Source organism: Musa acuminata, chromosome BXJ3-3, assembly GCF_036884655.1.
Source record: "Musa acuminata AAA Group cultivar baxijiao chromosome BXJ3-3, Cavendish_Baxijiao_AAA, whole genome shotgun sequence".
NCBI lineage: Eukaryota > Viridiplantae > Streptophyta > Magnoliopsida > Zingiberales > Musaceae > Musa > Musa acuminata.
Window position 1 is genome coordinate 294,997 of NC_088351.1, and position 19,817 is coordinate 314,813.

Here is a 19,817-nt window from a genome sequence, read left to right on the forward strand (position 1 = left end):
GTCTCACGCAATGAATTTATCAAAAGTCTTATATGCAGAAGGTATGGAACGTAAAACTTATATCATTAATCAAACTCTTCTTAATCTAATCAATCTGAAGTCTCGATATGAGCTCATGTTTGAAGAGAAATAAAATATTAAATATTTTAAAATATTTAGTTCTATGTACTATATTCACATACTAGATTTAAAGAGAAATAAGCTTGATGCTTGACTTAGAAATATATCCTTATTAGATATGATAAAAGAAATAAAGATTGAAGGTAGGTGTTTGTTCTGTTTAATGAAGTTTCTTTTTGTTATTTTTCACAAATAGTTACTTTTAAAAATATCAATTATACAGTAAAAGTGATATATGTTCAAAACTATTTTTTTATCTACTCCTATATTCCTTTCTCACCTATAGTGGAGCAAAATGATATGGCAAATTAATGATGTTTATGAGGAGGAAGTTCTAATATTGAGAAGATAAAAAAGAACAACTATCAAATTAGCTCGTTACATAAATGAATATAGTGTAAGCATATATTTTTATTTGTTTTATAAATTAATTAATGGTCTTAAGCCTATTTATTTTGTTGAAGCCAAAAGTATTAGAATAGTGGCTGTCACGGATGAAGAAATAAATTATTCTTAAAAATGAAACGGGAGATCTTATACCAAAGTCTACAAATTTAGATCAATTACTTGTAAATAGATCTACAAGGTGAAATATAAATGAAAATATAGATGGCTACTTATACCAATGAGATTTTCTTAAAAATATGAAAAAAGTTTATAAGAAAATCTTTAGTTTTGTAGCCAACATAACATCCGTCTGCGCAATGATCTTGGTTAGAAGCTTTAGTAATTTACTATAAATAATGTATTTCTATATGATAAAATTAATAAGAACATTTATATAAAGTTATCATTGAAATATATTTTTATTTCTAAATCATTAGCAAACTTAAGAAGGTCCTCTATAGATTAAAACATGCTTGTAGAGCATGGTATGAAAAAATTATTTAACACTTATATTTCTACATTTATTTTCTGAATGATCCTAGTTTATTTGTCAAAACATGTTACTGTTCTTCTATATTTGAATGATACGATCATAACAGTTTATTTGTCAACTTGAAATGAAACTTTTGGGAGAGCTTAATATATTTTTTTTTATCTAAAGATAATACATATAAAATAAGACATTTTTATCTCTCAAAGAGGTTATGCAAAGAAAATTATTAAAATTTTAAAATTAACAAAAGCAAAAAAAGTTTCTACTCCACTTAGATGCAAATATAAAGCTAAATTGTAAAGATGATACTAATCTAAGAGATGATTTGGATAATCATAGATCCACTATGATTTTGCTACTTTAGATAGAGTATATATAACTAAGATGTTTGATCAAGGATAACTAGTCTTAAATTAATAAACCAACGATTTCGTAGTGTGACAATCAAAACACCCTAAAATGGTTATAAATCTAATTTATTATGTAAGAAGGAATCATATTAAAACTAAATATCATTTCATCCGAAAAAAAAAAAAAAGGCTTCAAAGAGTGATCGACACCATGGAGGTCAAGAGCAAGGAAAATGTTGTAAATATCCTTACTAAATCTCTCTCCAAAGGATCATATAAAGATCTTCAAAGCAAGCTATGGCTTATCTCTAAAATTATATTTTAATTAAAAATATTAAAATTAAAGGTTATATCTTTCAAAAGATTTGAAGTCTCTATCTATTAAAATTAGATAAAAACTGTAGTTGATTAAAATAATAGAAATGATAAGACCTTACTATTCTATACCTATAAATAGATATGATACATTAGATGTGTAAATCATCTGAATCTCTAGTATTTAAACCTATACGACAAGTACAAGTACGCTTCAAAATGATGAGACCCAAACCCCCGCATGGATTCAACTATCGCACGCGTGGAGTGAGACGACATCTTCCCCGACTCCGGTGGCAACTGATGGCGCGCGGCTTGGAGCTTTTCTCCCATTCTCCACCACGATGCGCGGTGGTACAGCACGGCCAGCATCCAAAGCATCGTAGCCCGAACCGTCCTCTCTCTCTCTCTCTCCGAAAGCCGTCGCCTCCCATGCCGCTGTACCGCGCAATCCGGCATCTCGGTTGTCCGCCACCTGTTCGACCAAAGGACCGCGTCTTACCGATCAGCGCATCGCACGTGGTCTCGGAGTTCCGTACGTCGCATTCATTGCTACGGCGTCCGGCGCTCGTAAGGCTCGCGAGGAACCGAAGGGAGAAGAAGAACGAGGGTACGGACGATGGGAGGGGTCGACTGTTGCGTTCCGGTCGATGGTGACTATTTGTCGATAACGCTCCCTCAGTTGCGTCCTTGACCTCCTTCATGTGTTGCGCAGTCGACATGCAGACGGTACCTCCCCCTGCTTTCATTCTACAACGTATAAGAACTTGCTTTCGACTAATACGATATAGATACTACGGAGAGCAAGGTTACTGCAGTCGGAATCTCTAAAGAGCGAATCATTATTTACAGTAGAAAGAGTAAGAAGAACCCAAGGCCCAGGAAAGCAAAGCTGACTCGCATTCTACTCGAGTGCTTGTCGTAGCCCATCGCTCATCCATCCATCCATCACAGACACTTCCCTACCGATCACAAGTGGCCCAGCTCAAACACAGTCTGCCTGAGGTGGAGGCTGCTGCTCTCACGAGTGCCGCGGCCTGGGAGGGCTCATGGGAAGAGGTTGCTGCGGTGGTGGAAGCTGGCAGCGTTGGATGCTGATGGGGAGGACGAGGATTCGACAAAGTGTCCTTGGGTTTGGTACATGGGATCAGGGCCCATGTCACCTTCTCCTGCTGCGACTCCTCCGCGATAAAGAGCCGGTCCATTCCTCAACAGCTGCCCTTTGTCCTGGTATTGCTGGCCCTCCGGTCCAACCATGGTACTTGCATTTGTGGTACAAACAGTACCTGTGGGCTTGGTGCTGGCTGTCCAATTACACAGTGGTAAATGCATCATGAGAAGAGGAGAGATTCTAAGCGTTAAAGAGGTTGCTGATAGAAGAGCGGGATCGGAGCACCGAGATTACTGCTGTCTCTGGTGGTCTTCTGGCCTCGGGAGCTGGCGTTTGCGTTGTTGGGGGCCGAGGGCTCCGCCATCGTTGCTGGGGGCTGAGGCTTCCTCCTCCTTCGGTTATGGTCGGCCAGGCGCTTTCTACAGCTTCTTTTGGCCTCATCAAACTCTGCCAACCCATGGAACCTGACCACCATTTGGAGAAACATGAGGCAAAAGATGAAAAGTCTATGAGCCTATTTCTCCTGCCCCTACATGAAGAAAAGGAACCAACAGAATGCAAAAGGACCCAACATCGAACAAGGAAACAGAAGCTATAAGGAGAAGAAGAGAGCCAGTGCCATGGATGATCTGGACTAGGGTAGGTGCTGCAATTAAAGCCTCGAAAAGCTACAAGAAAGGGGTAACAAGGAATGTGGAGTTATGTACTAAGTTACAGGAGAACACGGACAAGGAAGACAAAGGCAGTCACACCTCTCACGACACTGCTGGGGTTTCATTCCCATGGCTCACGGAGACAGATGCAACAAGCATTGGGTTCTGCACATGTGTCAGGAACAATACGAGCTCCTCACTGATCTCCTTGCTCAAAAGCGTGAGAGTTATGTTTGCATTGACACCTCATAATGTTGTTGAGAGTGTTCATGGAGATTGTGGATATGTGTAGGAATGCCAGGCTCGGTTGCTGCATTCCACCCAAGCGGTCGTAAAAGAAGCAACACTCTCACGGCATAGGAAGGCATCCAAAAGCCAGAAGAGAGAAGGAAAGCAACCGTGGGAGACTGGTGGCCGTGTGGCCTCCTAAGCTGGCCCATTACCTGCTGCACTGCTGGCAGAAGCGCTGCTGCGACCCGCCGACGACGACGACAGTGGCCTTGGAGTGGAACTCGCATACCCTGTGGCGGCGGTGGTAGTGTTTCGCTCCGGAGAGGTCGGTCCTGCACCCCTCGGCCTGGCACCGCGGTGGCCGGTGGCTCAATGAATACACCCCTCTCGTCGTGAGCGACTCGCCGGACGAGAAGTAGGTCCTGCGGCCCAAATTTAGCCCGATACGGCCACCGACGCCGTCTTCCCTCTTGATGAGCCCCACGGGGTATTCGGGCAGGGGCGGCGCCGAGTAAAAGGGGAAGCTGTTCGTCATGGGGAGCAAAGGAGGCGGGGTGCAGTCCAGTAAGGGCACGTTGGGGAAGAATGGATGGCTTTGGAGGTTGCTGGTGGTGACTGGGGTGGTGGTGTTGGCGTCGATGGAGCTGGTCTCCCAATCCCAAGTTTGGTGCTTTAGGCTGCTGCCTTCCAGCCCAACAAAGGACATCATGGAAGGGGCAAAGTAGGCCTCAGCAGAGCTGGATCTGTTCATCATCTCCCTATCAGACGGCCCTTCGAAAGATAGAAAGGGGGAGAGGGTCAGAGAAAGAAAAGAGTGAGAGTATAAGACTGTGAGGGAGGGAGGAATACCGAAGTGGAAGTTGGCTTCTGGGCTTTCACCCTTCCTTTTTCTCCTTTGCTCTCTGCATGTAAGTTCTGGGAGGTGGGGATTAAAAGTGCAACGGCAAGTAGGATGGTTATAAAAGAAGAGAGAGAGAGAGAGAGAGATGCCGCTTCTGGCTGTGCTAAGGGGAGGTTGGTTGCCTATCCCAAAAGCCTTCTGTTCTAGTGATGAGTTCAACTGAAAGCCATGCAGGAGACGGAGCTTTCTCCCACCGAGGAAGTAATGGCGGCTTAAAAGCATATGTTTAGTGGTTAATCCCTTAAATCTACTATCTTGGCCTTTTGCATGCAGATCTCGTCAGAAGCTTGATGGTGATGGTAGTACGACGTGTGGACAGACAAAGTCTTCTCCTTGCTTTCTCATGTTATTATTGGGATATCGGAAGCTCTACTCTTTTAGGTATGTTTACCTCCTCCTCCCCTTGGAACCGTAGTTAAAATGGTTTTGCTTATAATCTGGAGACACACACACACACAGCACGATCTGAACATTGTTCAAGAAATAATCGGACATAATGAACATAATAATTCAGCTAAAATTCGGATGAATCAAATATCAACGCAGGAAGTTGTTCATTACGCATGTACTTCATTACCACTGAAACCAATGAAATCTTTCCACCTGACAAGTTTGGGAGATAGTTCCTTGTACGTACGTAAGAAGTAGACAATGCACGGCAAGTCAATTAGAGTTGTATATACATGAATCCCGAGTATATTATTGGCCGGTGAATGGTTTCAGGCAGTATGGTATCCGAGAGGAATGCATGAAGGAAGAAACGAAAGAGATACATCCCTGCAAATTATACAGGTATTGTGTGGGTAAAAAGCATGCAGAACACAGGACAAGCAGTTTGCAGATGGATGATGACTTCGTACCATTTCTCACTGCGTCTCTTCATGGATGCGGCCACCTATTCCTCCCTCTCCTGCAACATCTTCAGCCCCACGTACCTGCCCATCATCATCACGGTGGCTTGGGGATTGGTCCCCGGCGAGACCCTGAAGGTGGAGCCATCCACCACCCGGAGAGCCGCCGCCCCCATCACCCGGAAGTCCCCGTCCACCACCTTCCCCGACGCGCACCCGCCATGGTAGTGCCAGAGCGTCGACACCGACCTCCTACAGAACGCCGCCACCGCGGCGTCGTCCGACATGTTGGCCGGCAACGCTGGGCCCACGAACCGTGTGTCCCTCCGTCCCGCCCTCCCTCCCCGCAACCCTGTGGCTCCCACCCGGAACTCCTTCATCGACCTACCGTAGAGGACGTCCCCGAGCCGCCGCACCCCGGCCACGCACCGCGCCAGGTCCTCCGGCCTGGAGAAGTAGTTGAATCGGACCAGGGGGTTGTCCCTGGCGTCGAGGGAGGCGAGCCGGAGGGAGCCCTCGGACGCGGGGCCAGGGACCTTCTCCATGAGGGTGGCGACGGCCACGAAGAGAGGGGAGGCGGACTGGTGGAGGAAGACGTAGGGGGCCGGGGAGTGGAAGGGGACTATGTTCGACGCGGCCTCGACGAAGGAGGCGTCGGCGCCCGGGATGCCGACGACCTGGATGAGGGAGTCGTCGACGGGGACGGCGGGAATGAAGGAGATACTGTTACGGGGATTGTCGTACATGTGCCGCCCCACGCTCGGGTGGTGGAGGGCCACCGGGATGCCCCACGCCGACAGGTATGGCCGCGGCCCGATGCCGCTGAGCAGCAGCAGCTGGGGGCTGCCGAGGGCTCCGGCAGAGAGGATCACCTCGCCTCCCGGGCGGGTCTTCGCGCGGTGGTGGCGCCCCATGCCGTCGCGGTACACCACTCCGGCCGCCATCACCTGGTCCTTGGGCCGCGATCGTCCGCTCGAACCTAAAAGGGGAAATGGAGGTGATGAAGGTTGATCACAAGAGCCAAACCAGTATCTACGGCCAAGAACCATGCTAGCGAGATCAGACAGGCATCGATAGCTTCCAGAGAGAGAGAGAGAGAGAGAGAGAGAGAGAGAACCGGGCAAGACTGGGTTGAGCAAGATCCGGTGGACGGTGGCCCGGATCGCCACCTTTATGTTGGTGGGGTTGGCGAACCTGAGGAGGTCGGCGGCGCTGTGGCGGCGGCCGTGGGAATCGAAGGTGGCGGCGCCGATCTTGGTGCCCACCACGTGCTCGACGGTGAATCCGTTGTAGGGCGTCGCGCCTGCCTCGAGCAGCCCATCGCGGACCGCCGCCTGCCAACTCCGGAGCACCGGGCGGAAGGCCACCTCCCGTTCGACCCACTCGAACGACTCGTTCACCAGGCCAATGTTCCATGCGGCGACCGTGCCGCCGGCGTCGCCGCCGTCGAAGAAGGACGGATGGGCGCGGCTGTAGAATCCGGCGTTGATGGCGCTGCTGCCGCCGAGGACCCGGCCGCGGGCGTTGGGGACGCCCTCGTCGGAGATGAAGGTCTGGGCGGGCGAGTCCCGGGCGTCCGTGTTCACCAGGGTCCGGAGGAATCCATCTTGGCCCGCCAGGGAAGGGAACTCGCCCGGGGCGCCCCCACGTTCGAGGACGAGGACGCGGTGTGATTCGGAGAGGGTGGCGGCGAGCGGGCAGCCAGCAGTGCCGCCGCCGACGATGATGTAGTCGTACTCGGCCTCCTTCGGGAACACGGTGGCGTCGCAGGTGAAGCCCGCGTAACCTGCAAGCGGAGAAACCACAATGGGATCAATCAAGAACCCAAGAAACCACCGATGGGATCGGAACACAAGCCAAGGAGATTGGAGCCGGGGCTTACCTTGGAGTGAAGGCAGAGAGAGGAAGAGGAGAAGGGCTGCGATGGGGAGGGAGGGTTTCCTGCCCATTATCTTGAAAGGGAATGCTTAGGGGAGAAAGAGAGAAGGAGGAGGAGGGAGGAGGCAGGGAGGTTTCGGTCGAAGTCGAAGTGGCCTATCGTTCTTGGAAATGGTGGGGAGCGAAGGCCGACGGAGAGATGGCGGTCGAGGCGGTTGTAATTAAATGAGCATGAAATGACCAAACTAACCCTGTCAGGCGTGGCGAGGCAGGTATCGGCCACGTAACCAGGAATCAAACTTGCAGGGGCTCATAACAAGCAACTTAAGGTAAATCTCAGTGATCCAATTAAACCCATCAAACCATTTCTTATCCTTATACGATTATTCCTTTTACTATGCTTATGCAAATATTTACATTTTAACTCCTTTTTTTTTTTCTGATGGCATGAAACATCTATATCATTGTTTGACATATTTTATATATATATATATATATATATTTATATATATATATATGTCCGAGCTGAGTGTCTCTTCAACGTTACATTCTAATCCACCTATGATAGCGTGGAAAAAGAGATGAGAAAAAAAACCTGAATTGGGTTCCAAACACCCGTATATCAACGAGTCTTAGGTTTGGATATGATCTACCGGTTCATAAGATAGTTTTTGGATTGGTATGTTGGGCGTAGTTACAGGACATGAATTGGATTATTATGTTTCTCCTAAACAAGAGAAACATGGGAGTTCCTAGCCAATTTATTGGTGTTAGTATCGGATTAGGGATTAAATTATTGTTCATCGATATAGATTGTTGACACTGATATATAGATAGATAGAGATTTACCACCTCGGCATTAACCACAATAGGATAGGAGGGAATATTGCATGAATCATGATGTGAATAATTTTGAAGTTCATGTGCAGTTTAATTGCACAAACAAAGTAGTTAACTGAGGTGACTAATCAAGCAGACTTAAAAATTGAATAATGGGTACCAAAGAAATTTGGATTCCAAAAAATAATTTTTTTTTGTAGGCATAATAATAGACTTATTGGTCATCTTCTCCATGACTAGGTAGGTAGGTATATTTCAAAGAAAGCATGACCTAAATGATGATGAGGTGGGAGAATGTTGAACTGCAGAAGGGCTTTCTCTACAACTCAAGTTTCAGGCTTGTCTAGCTTAGGTGGTAGGTAGGTACTCGGAAACACACAAAAATTTTCAGGGGGGGAAGGGGCTTACTTACATTGAACTTGTTTATGGTCTTATTCCAACTTCTCGTCTCTTTTTTCTTCTCAAAAGAACAAAAATAAAATTATAATGATTTGTTTAAATATCAATTTTAATCATAATGAATTTTTAGAATAAAAATTTCCCGGTCTTTCAGGGCTGATGTGGTCTAGCAGACCCCATGCATCAGGGTCGCATGACGCCACATCAACCCTTAAAATTTTTCTGGTGTGATCCGGTTCATCTAAATAGGCTATTTATCCCCCCAAGAAGAAAGAGTATTGTGCATCAACTTTCTTCCCCCCTCCCTGCCTAAAAAAAATACAGGACACGATAATAACATGCAATCACGGTTTTCAGAGTTTCATAAATACATAGAGGTCTACAAGTCAACAATAACAACGTACATTTGTCACAGGTGCAATGATATATATATATACAACACCACCAACAACAATTATTTAGCAACTCTCCAGCATATATCATAGATGAAGGGCCTGCCTGTAAATAGATTTCAGCAGGACGCGTCCAACTCCTGAAAATGAATGAGGTGAACAAATCATTATGCACTAAATGATCACTTCTGCTCACCTTTCTAATTTGGCAACCTGATATGCATGTCATAACAAAAGTATGATTTTACTCTGGAGATGGCTGGCTATATTATGATTCCAGTTGGAAATTATACAACAAGGAATTAAGCCACATGTTCATGTAAAATGTGTCTATGTATTTAATCCATGCACACACATAGCATCTATTCATCATATAGACTTTTTTTTTTTTTCATAGAATTTATGATTCTTCAGCAAAACATCATAACATAATGGATAAGAAAAAGGATCAACAAATCAGAGATCTGTCTAATCTGATCTGTTTGTTGCTTTCTTGCAGTCAGGGGAAAAAAAAGGAATTCTAGCATATTTTGACCTTCCAGAAATAACATACCACACTAGGATCCTTTCATTTAAATCACAATTCTAGGAAGCCCCTCTTTTCTGGTGGGTTTAACATGAAACATAATTACCACATTGACTGATGAAGAACTTGGCAGATGTATCAGATGTGAGGAGGATTACAAGTGAACTGCTTAGAACCTATGCTACATATAGTCGCATCAGAATTCATTACTGACATGGTAGACTACTACTCACATATCAATATATTGCCATTATACCAATTGAATACACAAATTTATGTAACATGAATGTACTACTTGGAACTGGTTGAACGTGTGATTGGCACAATACTCACTCAGTGATACTCGGAGACATGATACTCGCAATACTATCATTTTAGCACAATAAAGATGATTGTGCCAACTTTGGAGTCCACCTTTTGCAGGAGCAAATATAAGTGCCAGTAAGACGAATATCTTAATTAGTGATATGGTGCCTACCTTATATTCTTACTATGACTTCACATACTTGGTAGAAATAGTCACCATAAAATTCCCACTATATTGACAAAATGACATTTAAGTCTGAACACTTTTGGCAAAAATAGTCACTGTAGAAGTTTCCACTTTTACAAGTCTGAACTTTGTTTCCCGTAATCGACCTATCATGATGTTATGCAAAGGCAACCTAAAGAAAGAAACCATCTTGAGCTCTACATCAACATATCTAAAACCTATATAATCTTCCAAGTACACGGTCTAGTTGATGTCTGACCAAATTGTTTTAAGACAATATCCCCTCCCAAGACATTCCAAACAAAAGAAGACAGATAAGCTTAATACCATCATGAATATTGAGCCCACCACTTAACAAAAATCTTCCCCTTGATATTTTTTACCCTCAACCCTCCACTTGCTAGGGACCTTTCTTGCTTCTAGTGACAAATCACCTCTTATAACTCAGTGCCTAAGATTGACAGGTGGCTCTTCGAATTAATGTTTACTGATTCAACATGCATATTGTTATTGTTAAGCAATTACTCTCTTGTTATCTAGTGAACAAAATTATGCGCCCACAGTTTTAAGATATACATCTTCTATCTCAACACAATCATCCATTAAATATTCTATGAATTGGGGTCGACAATGAAAACACAGACTTTATATGTTTTGCATTAGGTCATACATGATTGATTACAATCAAACTTAATCACAATTTTGAGCAAAATATAATAACTCAGCACCATCTTTGTTTAAAACACTGCTTTTATTGTACCAGAATGTCTGATTTGACAACCAATCGGAAGCGAAATGGCGATTACGTCCAGTATGGTCCAATATGGGCCATACCACCCACCACCATACCAGACTTACTACATGGTATACAAATTGATAACAAACAAAACCATGCGATCATATCATCTGGTACAGACACCATTTATTTATTTTTGACAGCCGTCACAGGTATCCATTTTCACGTCATTCTTTTTCTTATTCTCTCTCTCTCTCTCTCTCTCTCTCTCTCTCTCTCCACCACATCAACACCACCTCCACCAGCCCCAAGTGTCACTGCCACGACCACCTCCATTTGGTCGAGTTGTCGCTTCCTCCTCCTACCTATACGCCTTCTCTTATGCCCCCTCCTTTGCCTTCTACTTCTCCACTTTCTTCTCTTCTTCTTCTTCGTCCTCCTCCCACCCCCACCCCTCTCTCCTTTTTCTATGGTCTGGAAAGTGCTGACCCACACTAAATGTTGGTATGTCAATTTAAATGAAATCCAGATTTTGATCATCATTATCCTTTGTGAAAATCCTAATTTCCAATTGTTGTTCATTTATAATTCAAACTCTAGGTGACCCATTAGAAAAAGCTTAATGACTAAAAAGCATCCATTAAGTGTCTTGTGAGGACCTTCTTTTAGTTGCCAAAACAGAAACTGATATATGCACTTGATAATGGACCCACGCATCACTTAGAACCCCACCATACCATTCAAATCAGTAGTAGTCATGCCCTATTATCTAAGATTTCATCAACCAAAAATAAGAACGAAAGAAAAGTCAAGCATGATTCTGATACAGACCACTGATAACAAACCATAACAAGGCCTCACCCCCTTATTATACAGAATAAGAAAATAAATTATGCTTTCCAAGTGTCATTTGCTTTCATGCACTGTAGGTGGTTTCATCTTTGATGTTTAGATGTGTTCATGCAACACTAAAAGAAATATAAAGGGAACAAGCAACTTAAATTAGTGCAATGTTACATTAGAAACAAGATTATCAAAAGATTCGAAATTAATGTCACTTAAGACAACATGCAAGGTTCTGCAGAACTCGATTGTGCTCCTAGCTAACTCTTTTTTCCCTTTTTAATCTTCATTTTTTTCCCAAACACCCATAATCCACTATTTGCATATATCAGTTTGCTAAGACCGCTGTACCTTTCTGTTATGATCTACTTCTGCAGACAAATTTAGTTCCAAGTTGTGCAGGGGCTGTTACTAATCAATTTGAAGTACATGAACTAGAGTGAGAGATAGGCCAACGAGATAACATTAGAAGTATTTCCAACTTCAAATTTGAGAGCAAGAATCCACTGGGAACAACCTAAACCTAATAGGAAGAATCAAAAAGCACCAACTGGCGTCCAGCGAGTATCAAACATCAATGCATCAAAAATGATTACTGGCACTTCAGATTCCCGAGTAAAAGAAGTGGTAAGTTGCAGTAAAACAAAAACAATGTGTGTGTGTGTGTGTGCGTGCGTGCGTGCGTGCGTGTGTATATATATATATATATATATATATATATATATATATATATATATATATATATATATATATATATCGAGAGAGAGAGAGAGAGAGAGAGAGAGAGAGAGAGGTCACCTTGCGAGAACTACTAACCCCTGGCCTTGAGTTCTGCGAGGCGTCTCGAGAGGTCATCCTCATCGACCTTCTCCTTCTCCTTGGCAGGGATGGCATGTGATGCGGCCTGCGGAAGCCCGACGGAGACCTCAAGGCCATAATCGTCAGCAACCTGCTGCATAAGGCTGTTGACCTCGGTCTCGGGGGTGGAGAGGCTGGTGGATCCAGCCATGGCGCCCTCCATGAACTCAGCCTGGACCTCCATGTTGACGAACTGGCGCTCGAACTGGTCCATGGTCTCGGACATCTTCTGGAGGTTGCCGGAGGCGAGAGCGGAGTCGAGGGATTTGACGATGGAGCCCATGGACTTACCGATGGCCTGCATCTTGGCCTGGGTGTCGAGGCGGGCGACGACGGCGTCGAGGCGGGAGGCTAGGCGGAGGTAGTTCATCTGCTCCGTGCGCTTGCGGATGGCATTCTCAGCGTAGATCCGGGCGCCGTCCATGTTGCCCTTCTCGATCGCCTTCTTGACCTTGAGCTTCTCGGCCTTCTCGTCCTTCTCGCACTTGCGCGCCTGCCTCTGCAGGCTCTTGGATGTGAACTTGAGCTCCATGATCTGGTTCATCAACTTCTCAGTGTTTCCCATGGCGGATGCTTCAAGGGAATCGATCGATCGACGAAGACCTCGGGTTAGGGTTTCCTGAAGGCGAAGGAAAAGGAGGCAAAGGGCTGGATCATAGAAACCGGAGTTGGAAGGCTGAGGTGGTAACAAGCTATGGGGGCAAAACGGTAAATGGACAAGACGGACTCAACCCAGTTTCCGCTCGAGCCCTACTCAAAACTTATAGCCCAATGTTGGGTCCATTTACGAGTCAAATGCAAACCTGAACCGGTTCGATCGTGATCACCTGATTAGGAACTCATTTACTGTTCTTCCTTTCGATTCGATTTCGGATCGAGAGATCTTTGCGCGCGCGCGCGCACACACACACACACACTATATATATATATATATATATATATATATATATATATTCTCATTTATGGCTCAATCGATTCATACAATTTTGATGTCATATGCAATCGAATCATGTTATAAAATGAGAATGGACCGCTAAGCATCATGACTATCAAGTGAAGGTGGGTTGAGCCTTCGACTTTATCTTAGCTACACGATGACATGAAACCAATTGACAAATCCTAACACTAATGTATTGGAGCACAATAAGGGATCACCGTTAGCATGACACTTACTCAAATGTTCTTCAACCTTATATATTAATCTCGAGTGTCGCAAGTGATAATATTAATTTGAATTACTCATTATGTTCGAGAAATACTCGATAATATCACAATATCACTTTCTAATTTAATTCCCCACATAATCTTTATGATTATTAGTCTTATATATATATATATAAGACCTCGATTATATTGACTCATTAAAGCTTATAAATCTTTTGAATTCTATATTTTTTTTTTTTCACCTCTATTAACATGAGCATTTTTGGGATTTTTATTGAGCATACCTTAATTTAGTTATTGGATTTCTATCAAATTCACTCATTTCTTTATGAACTTGCATGAAACAACTTGATACATTGGACAACCAACCAACTTACGAAAATAAAATACCGACATATCCATTTAATAATAAACCTACACATTAATTAGAACTCTATGGTAATCTTAAAATCAGAAAATGGTGATTTTATTGCATCAACTAATAATAAGAACGGGAGAGAAGTCGAGCATAATTATGATATAACCACTGTTAACAAGCCTTTTGGTGGCCTCACCCCTTTATTATACAAATTTGCTGCTGTCGTGTTTTCATACCTAATGTTTAGATGTCTCTATATAATAGTATGGAATATAAAGGGAACAATCAACTTAATTTAGTGCAATGTTACATTAGAAATAAGATTATCAAAACATTTGGATAATGTATTTAGAATAGCTCTTCATACTCTATTAAATTATCAAGGGTGCTTCCTTTTTTATGAATATTAATGTTATTATTTTTATAATTTTCTCAATCAATTCAACTCAATGTACCAACTGCTCCTTGTCTCTTCCCACCCTCGGCCTCATCTTATCTCCTTTTATCGGTGGGTATGCATTGTCTCCACTTTTGATCATTCTCAATCATACCTCATCTCCTTTTACCCTCGATTATATCTTGTTTATTTTCACCCTCGATCATATATCATCTTAGTCTATCATTTATTGTACATTAATCTTATTCAACTTTTGATCATGTCTTTACCTCCTATTGTCTTTCATGACTCTTGGCCATGCTTCATCTCCCTTTATCCATAGTCACACCTCATCTGCTCTCGCTTGATCATTCTTTTTTTTAATATATTAAAAAAACAAGTGTTGCCTTATTTTCTTATTAATGTATTATTACTTTTGCATAATTATTCTGTCATCAATTATTAATTATGCACATTCAATATGAATCCAAACCTATCGAACCTAGGTGTGAAGATACAATGAAGTCCAACTAAATTTTCTACAAACTTAAACTTATATTGGAAGAATGCCGAACAAAAGTTCCTCTAATGCTCAAGTCAATAATGGGATTCAAAAAGCTTAGAGGTTTCAAAGTTTAGTTGTATTATTAGCTAGAGGGAGATTGATCTTGAGACCTTTTTATAATAATTTATAGTGATAATTAGAAAAAAGTGAGTGTTTAATTCATGTGATAGTTGTGTGAGATTATCAGGCATTACTCGAGAGTTGGTTTAACTATAAGGCATTATAATTAGTATAATCACACATCATATTAATTTAACAGATCATTTAGTTTATGTGTCAAATTGATAATGCATCCGAGTTCACATAGTGCTTGTGATGATATAATATTTGATTGTCCACCTGTCAGATTCCCTTATCAATAATGTAAAGTGTTCTTTATGAGATAGACAATTGTTTAGAATGATTGATAAGTGTAAGAAAACTATTTATGAGATATATAGATGTTTGGAATGCAAATGACTAAATCATCAGTAATTGGGTAGCGTAACAAAGGGTAAAGTCTAGTTTCAACAATGTGACTGTGTTATTTTTCAGTAAAACAATTATATATAGGAGTATGCCATACAATTTTGAGGTGTTTAATATCATGAGATTTAAGAAAATGTATTTTTTTTAATTTATTTGTACTATCAAAGTATAATACGATGATTAATGTAATACCATGATTAGTATCTGTTAGGATCGGAGCGACACTAAGAAGGGGGGGGGTGAATTAGTGCAGCGGATTAAAACTTCGGTTTTAGAAAAATCTTTTGTACGATAAAAATCAGAATCGGAAGAGATTAACTTGAAAGCGTATTCGCAAAGTTGAGCAGCAAAGATAATGATGAAACAAAGCAAGTAAGAAGGTTTGCAGTAATGTAAATGACAATAAGAAATACAAACCAGAGATTACGCCATTTTTAAAGTGGTTCGGTCAAGTTACCTACATCCACTTGCGAGGCCCCTCTTCGATGAGGCTCTCACCTTCCACTAGCAAATCTCTTGAAAGGGAAGGGTGAATACCCCTCTTACAACTTTTACAAGCGGTTCACTCTCTTACAGATTTTCAGCAAGAAAGAAGGAGGTGAACACTAGCAAATTGAAAACAAGACTATCTAAGACTTTTCTAGGGCCTTTCTCTCAAACACTTGCTGCTCAAAAAGTTGTGTTCTCAGCTGAGATTTGAGGGGTATTTATAGGCCTCAAGAGGATTCAAATTTGGGCTCCAAAATTTGAATTCTCTTTGGGTTCCCGATGCTGGCAGTGCCACCGCCTAGCCCAGGAGGTGTCACCGCCCAGCCCAGGCGGTGCCACCGCCTACAGTGTTTTCAGCCCACTAGTTTGGCTTCAATCTTGCCCCAAACTAGTCCGAACTCGGGCCCAATTAGCCCCTACTTGGGTTATAGGATTAATACCTAATTCTAACCTTAATTAATATGCTAACTATGAATTTAAAGACATTTTATAAGCTATTACAAAGTCCATAAGTCAAGACTTCTTCCGGCGAGCTTCCGGCGGTCTTCCGATAAACTCTCGGAAACCATTCTGCGGACTCCCGGCAAGCTCTTAAACTTTACGATTTGATCTTGGCGAGTTCCAACGAGCTTCTTCGGCAAGCTCCGATCTCTCTCGGCGAGCTCTGCGAACTTCCCACGAACCTTTCGGTGAGCTTCCAAAAAACCCTTCGGCAAGCTCCCTACTCATTCTCGGCTAGTTCCGGCAGCATTCCCGACGAACCTTCGGACATCCGTCGAACTCTTGAACTCTCAATGAATCCTTCGTGCTTGACTCGGCACTTTGTTTTGCTTTATGTCTTTCTCATTATCATAGTTATTCCTGCACACACAAACTAAAGCTCTACTCCGATCTAGACAATTGTTACAACGCGAATCGACATTCCGTTGCCCGGCACGTCATTGGTTGGCGCTTCGTCCGATTCTTCAGCGCATCGTCCTCTCTTGCGGCTTGTTGCCCAATCGGCGGTTGACCTCTGCAACCCCGATATCCTTGGCGCAATTCCGCTCTCCTTGGCCCGATGCCCGACGTCCGAAGCCTTCTGCCGTCCAATATCCTGACGTGATCTCCTCCGGCGCAACGTCAATTCCTCCTGCGTTAACTGTCTAATCCTGATCGAGTAGACCTGCATCGCTCAAAATGTAGTTTAAATCATAAACATATATCAAGTGGTTTCATCATCAAAATATTCAATAGTATCAATGTATTTTAGATTAATGTTTGGGCTCAACAAGTTAATAGATCAATTATTATATTAAGTACAAATAGGTATTAGAGTCAATTTATTATTGGACATTGTGAGGGATTTGAAAGGATTACCTATAGACGGTGGGGCTAGAGGATATGTCATAGCATAGAGTCATCACTCAACTTGGCTTCTGATGTATTGTACGATCCAAACTATATTAGGTGTTGAAGAAGATTTTAAACTCTCGAGAAAGATTATAATACCCAAATATAGTCCTACATAAATATGTTATAGTTAGCTTGGGTTCAAGATTATTGAGTCAATGGTTTAGGCTCAATAAGTTAATGAGTTAGTTGTCTTATAAGATTAGGCTTAAGTATTTTTGACTAGTAATTTATGTTCAATAGAGTTAACAATCAATTATTCAATAAAAATGAATCGTAACAAATTAGTATTAGAGATGACCTACTTATGGTCATGGAAAGGGACTCGAGTATGAAAATATTATTCATGGATAGAGCAATTGATGTGTCTTACTATAGTCTATTTTGACTGAGTCAAAATTTTAATACCATAGTTTAGTTTCATAAGACTTAATGAGTGTGATATTATTAACTTAGCTTTAAATATTTAAGTTAATGATTTAGGTTCAATTACTTAGTCACTCAATTATTCATAAAGCTTAGTTTTTAAATAAAAATTTAAAAATTTAAAAACATTGAGAAAATATATAACTTGAGGTGTTAAAAAAAAATATATCATAAAAAAATCAATGAATATCTAATAGAGAATCATATATTGAAGTAATGGGAATAAGATTCACATATTGATGTAAATTAAATTAAGTAGACTATGATACTTATTAAGTATCAAAAGATATCTTGATATTCTTATTGTAAAAATAAGAATCATAAAAGTAAATATTTGTGTTATTGTAAGATAAATGTAATAAGTGAGATGAGACAATATAATTAAATGGATGTGATGGTTTCCTATGGAGAGATTCCTCACAAAGAGATAAATAGAAAGAAATTCAATAAATGTTCTATTTGTCTTGAAAACAAGATTGAAAAAATAAAAAATATTTGAAAGATTAAAGATTCAAGAGAGATGAGAGTTATGTAGATATTGTATAATTTATATTTAGAGCTATATTATCCTTGACAATAATACAACCTAATCTTTCAAAAGGGATATATTTTATGTATCTATTGTGACATGATAAGAAGCGACATAGTCAATTAATAAACTTTATGAGGTGGTTGATTTGATACCAATACAATCAACATGAACAAATAACTTTGAACATTTATGCACACATTTCTTGATTAGTTGGATTGGAAAAAGCACCAAACAAACCTCCAACCAATTTGGTTCACTAAATTAAGTATCCTTAATTTCTCTTAAAAAAGTTTTTTGAACCACTATGGAATATGTAGCTTGTATGACAATTTTAATTTGATCTATCTTAGAGATCTTGGGTTTATTAAACCTTGTTAGTCTGAAAATTTTTTTTCTATCTCAAATATAATATTAAAAAGGATTTGAATGCTCTTAGATTTTTATCCACTATCAGATATATTTAGAATTTTATCCACTATCCACTATCATATTATATATTTATTTATGTACTATTACCATATATTTTATATTTATATATTTTTTACTTTGTATGCTATTATCATATAATATTCGTATGTACTATTACCATATTTTAAAGGAATTATTCTAGAAAATGATGATGTGACAGTTAAATAGGTGGACCAGTAATAATGGTAGGGAGTTTACATGTCAATTTTGCATTGTAGGTCGATTTCTTTCTCCACATTAGGTCAAAGATTCGGTTGATCGGATGAGAGCTACAGAGGAATTGGAACGCGACGACTGAACGTCGTGGGGGACGACACATGGAATGGTCAGAACTGGGAACCCATTGTTGGCAACAGCTCAGTCATGGGGAGCGGCCCCAACGCATGCCATTGAAGCGTAGACAAGCAAAAAGAAGAAGAGTCACGAGCTCACGTACTTCCAAGCACCAAATCTGAAACTCCCACCATCCTCCTCCTCACCTCTCTCTCTTTAAAAAGAAGACTCACGAGCTCACGTACTTAGCAAGCACCAAATCTGAAACTCCCACCATCCTCCTCCTCCTCACCTCTCTCTCTCTCTCTCTCTCTCTCTCTCACACACACACACACACACACACACACACACACACAGTGCTGTGTTGTGTTCAGGAGTTGCAAACAGGTTTCTGCTGCTTCGCAGATGCCTTATTGTTTACTCAACTTCTTTGGTGTGGTGATACCCTACAGAAGGCCGCACAAGTGAAACAACAAAGATAGCATAGACTTGCTAGTTCGGTGATGCACTCAAAGCTGTCAAGAACTGCTGTTTCATGAATCAATCATTCACATAGAGACAAGGGCGTGTCTCTCTTCAGATCCACAACCAACATGTCTTTACCGCGCGATACGCTAGATTAATGCATGGAAACCTCAGAGCAACCTCGGGTATGTTCATGGAGAAGATAAATAATTATTGCCTTGTTACACGTGTGGACATCTCGCCATTCCGAACCTCCAAAAAGCTCATGCTGCTTGCATTTTTTGCTCCCGAGTTCTCTTCCGAGTCAAAAGCCTCTTACTAACCACACATGAGACGTTGGTGAATGCAGTGCTGTGTGCAGCTCGATGCATGGGCGTGGCTTTAACACCGAGCTCTAGATCTGCATCCATGAGGACCATCTCTGGCTTCCTTGGATGCTGTAAAGTAGTTTCCTTCGACACCAA

The 19,817-nt window shown here is 41.7% G+C and overlaps 3 protein-coding genes across 3 annotated transcripts; all 3 read right to left on the minus strand.

Moving 5' to 3' along the window:
- Positions 1 to 3,632: 3,632 nt before the first annotated feature.
- On the minus strand, positions 3,633 to 4,414 carry LOC135632842 (squamosa promoter-binding-like protein 10). Its single transcript, XM_065141661.1, has one exon. The coding sequence runs from the start codon at positions 4,412 to 4,414 to the stop codon at positions 3,869 to 3,871; it is 546 nt and encodes a 181-aa protein (XP_064997733.1). The 3' UTR covers positions 3,633 to 3,868.
- Positions 4,415 to 5,271: 857 nt separating this feature from the next.
- LOC103977401 ((R)-mandelonitrile lyase-like) lies at positions 5,272 to 7,608 on the minus strand. Its single transcript, XM_065141660.1, has 2 exons — positions 7,295 to 7,608; positions 5,272 to 7,198 (listed from the first exon to the last, which is right to left on the minus strand). The coding sequence occupies exons 1-2, from the start codon at positions 7,359 to 7,361 to the stop codon at positions 5,457 to 5,459; spliced, it is 1,809 nt and encodes a 602-aa protein (XP_064997732.1). The 5' UTR covers positions 7,362 to 7,608; the 3' UTR covers positions 5,272 to 5,456.
- A 1,255-nt stretch (positions 7,609 to 8,863) lies between these two features.
- LOC135634311 (ESCRT-related protein CHMP1) lies at positions 8,864 to 13,050 on the minus strand. Its single transcript, XM_065144698.1, has 2 exons — positions 12,318 to 13,050; positions 8,864 to 9,061 (listed from the first exon to the last, which is right to left on the minus strand). The coding sequence occupies exon 1, from the start codon at positions 12,940 to 12,942 to the stop codon at positions 12,331 to 12,333; it is 612 nt and encodes a 203-aa protein (XP_065000770.1). The 5' UTR covers positions 12,943 to 13,050; the 3' UTR covers positions 8,864 to 9,061; positions 12,318 to 12,330.
- Between the last annotated feature and the right edge of the window lie 6,767 nt (positions 13,051 to 19,817).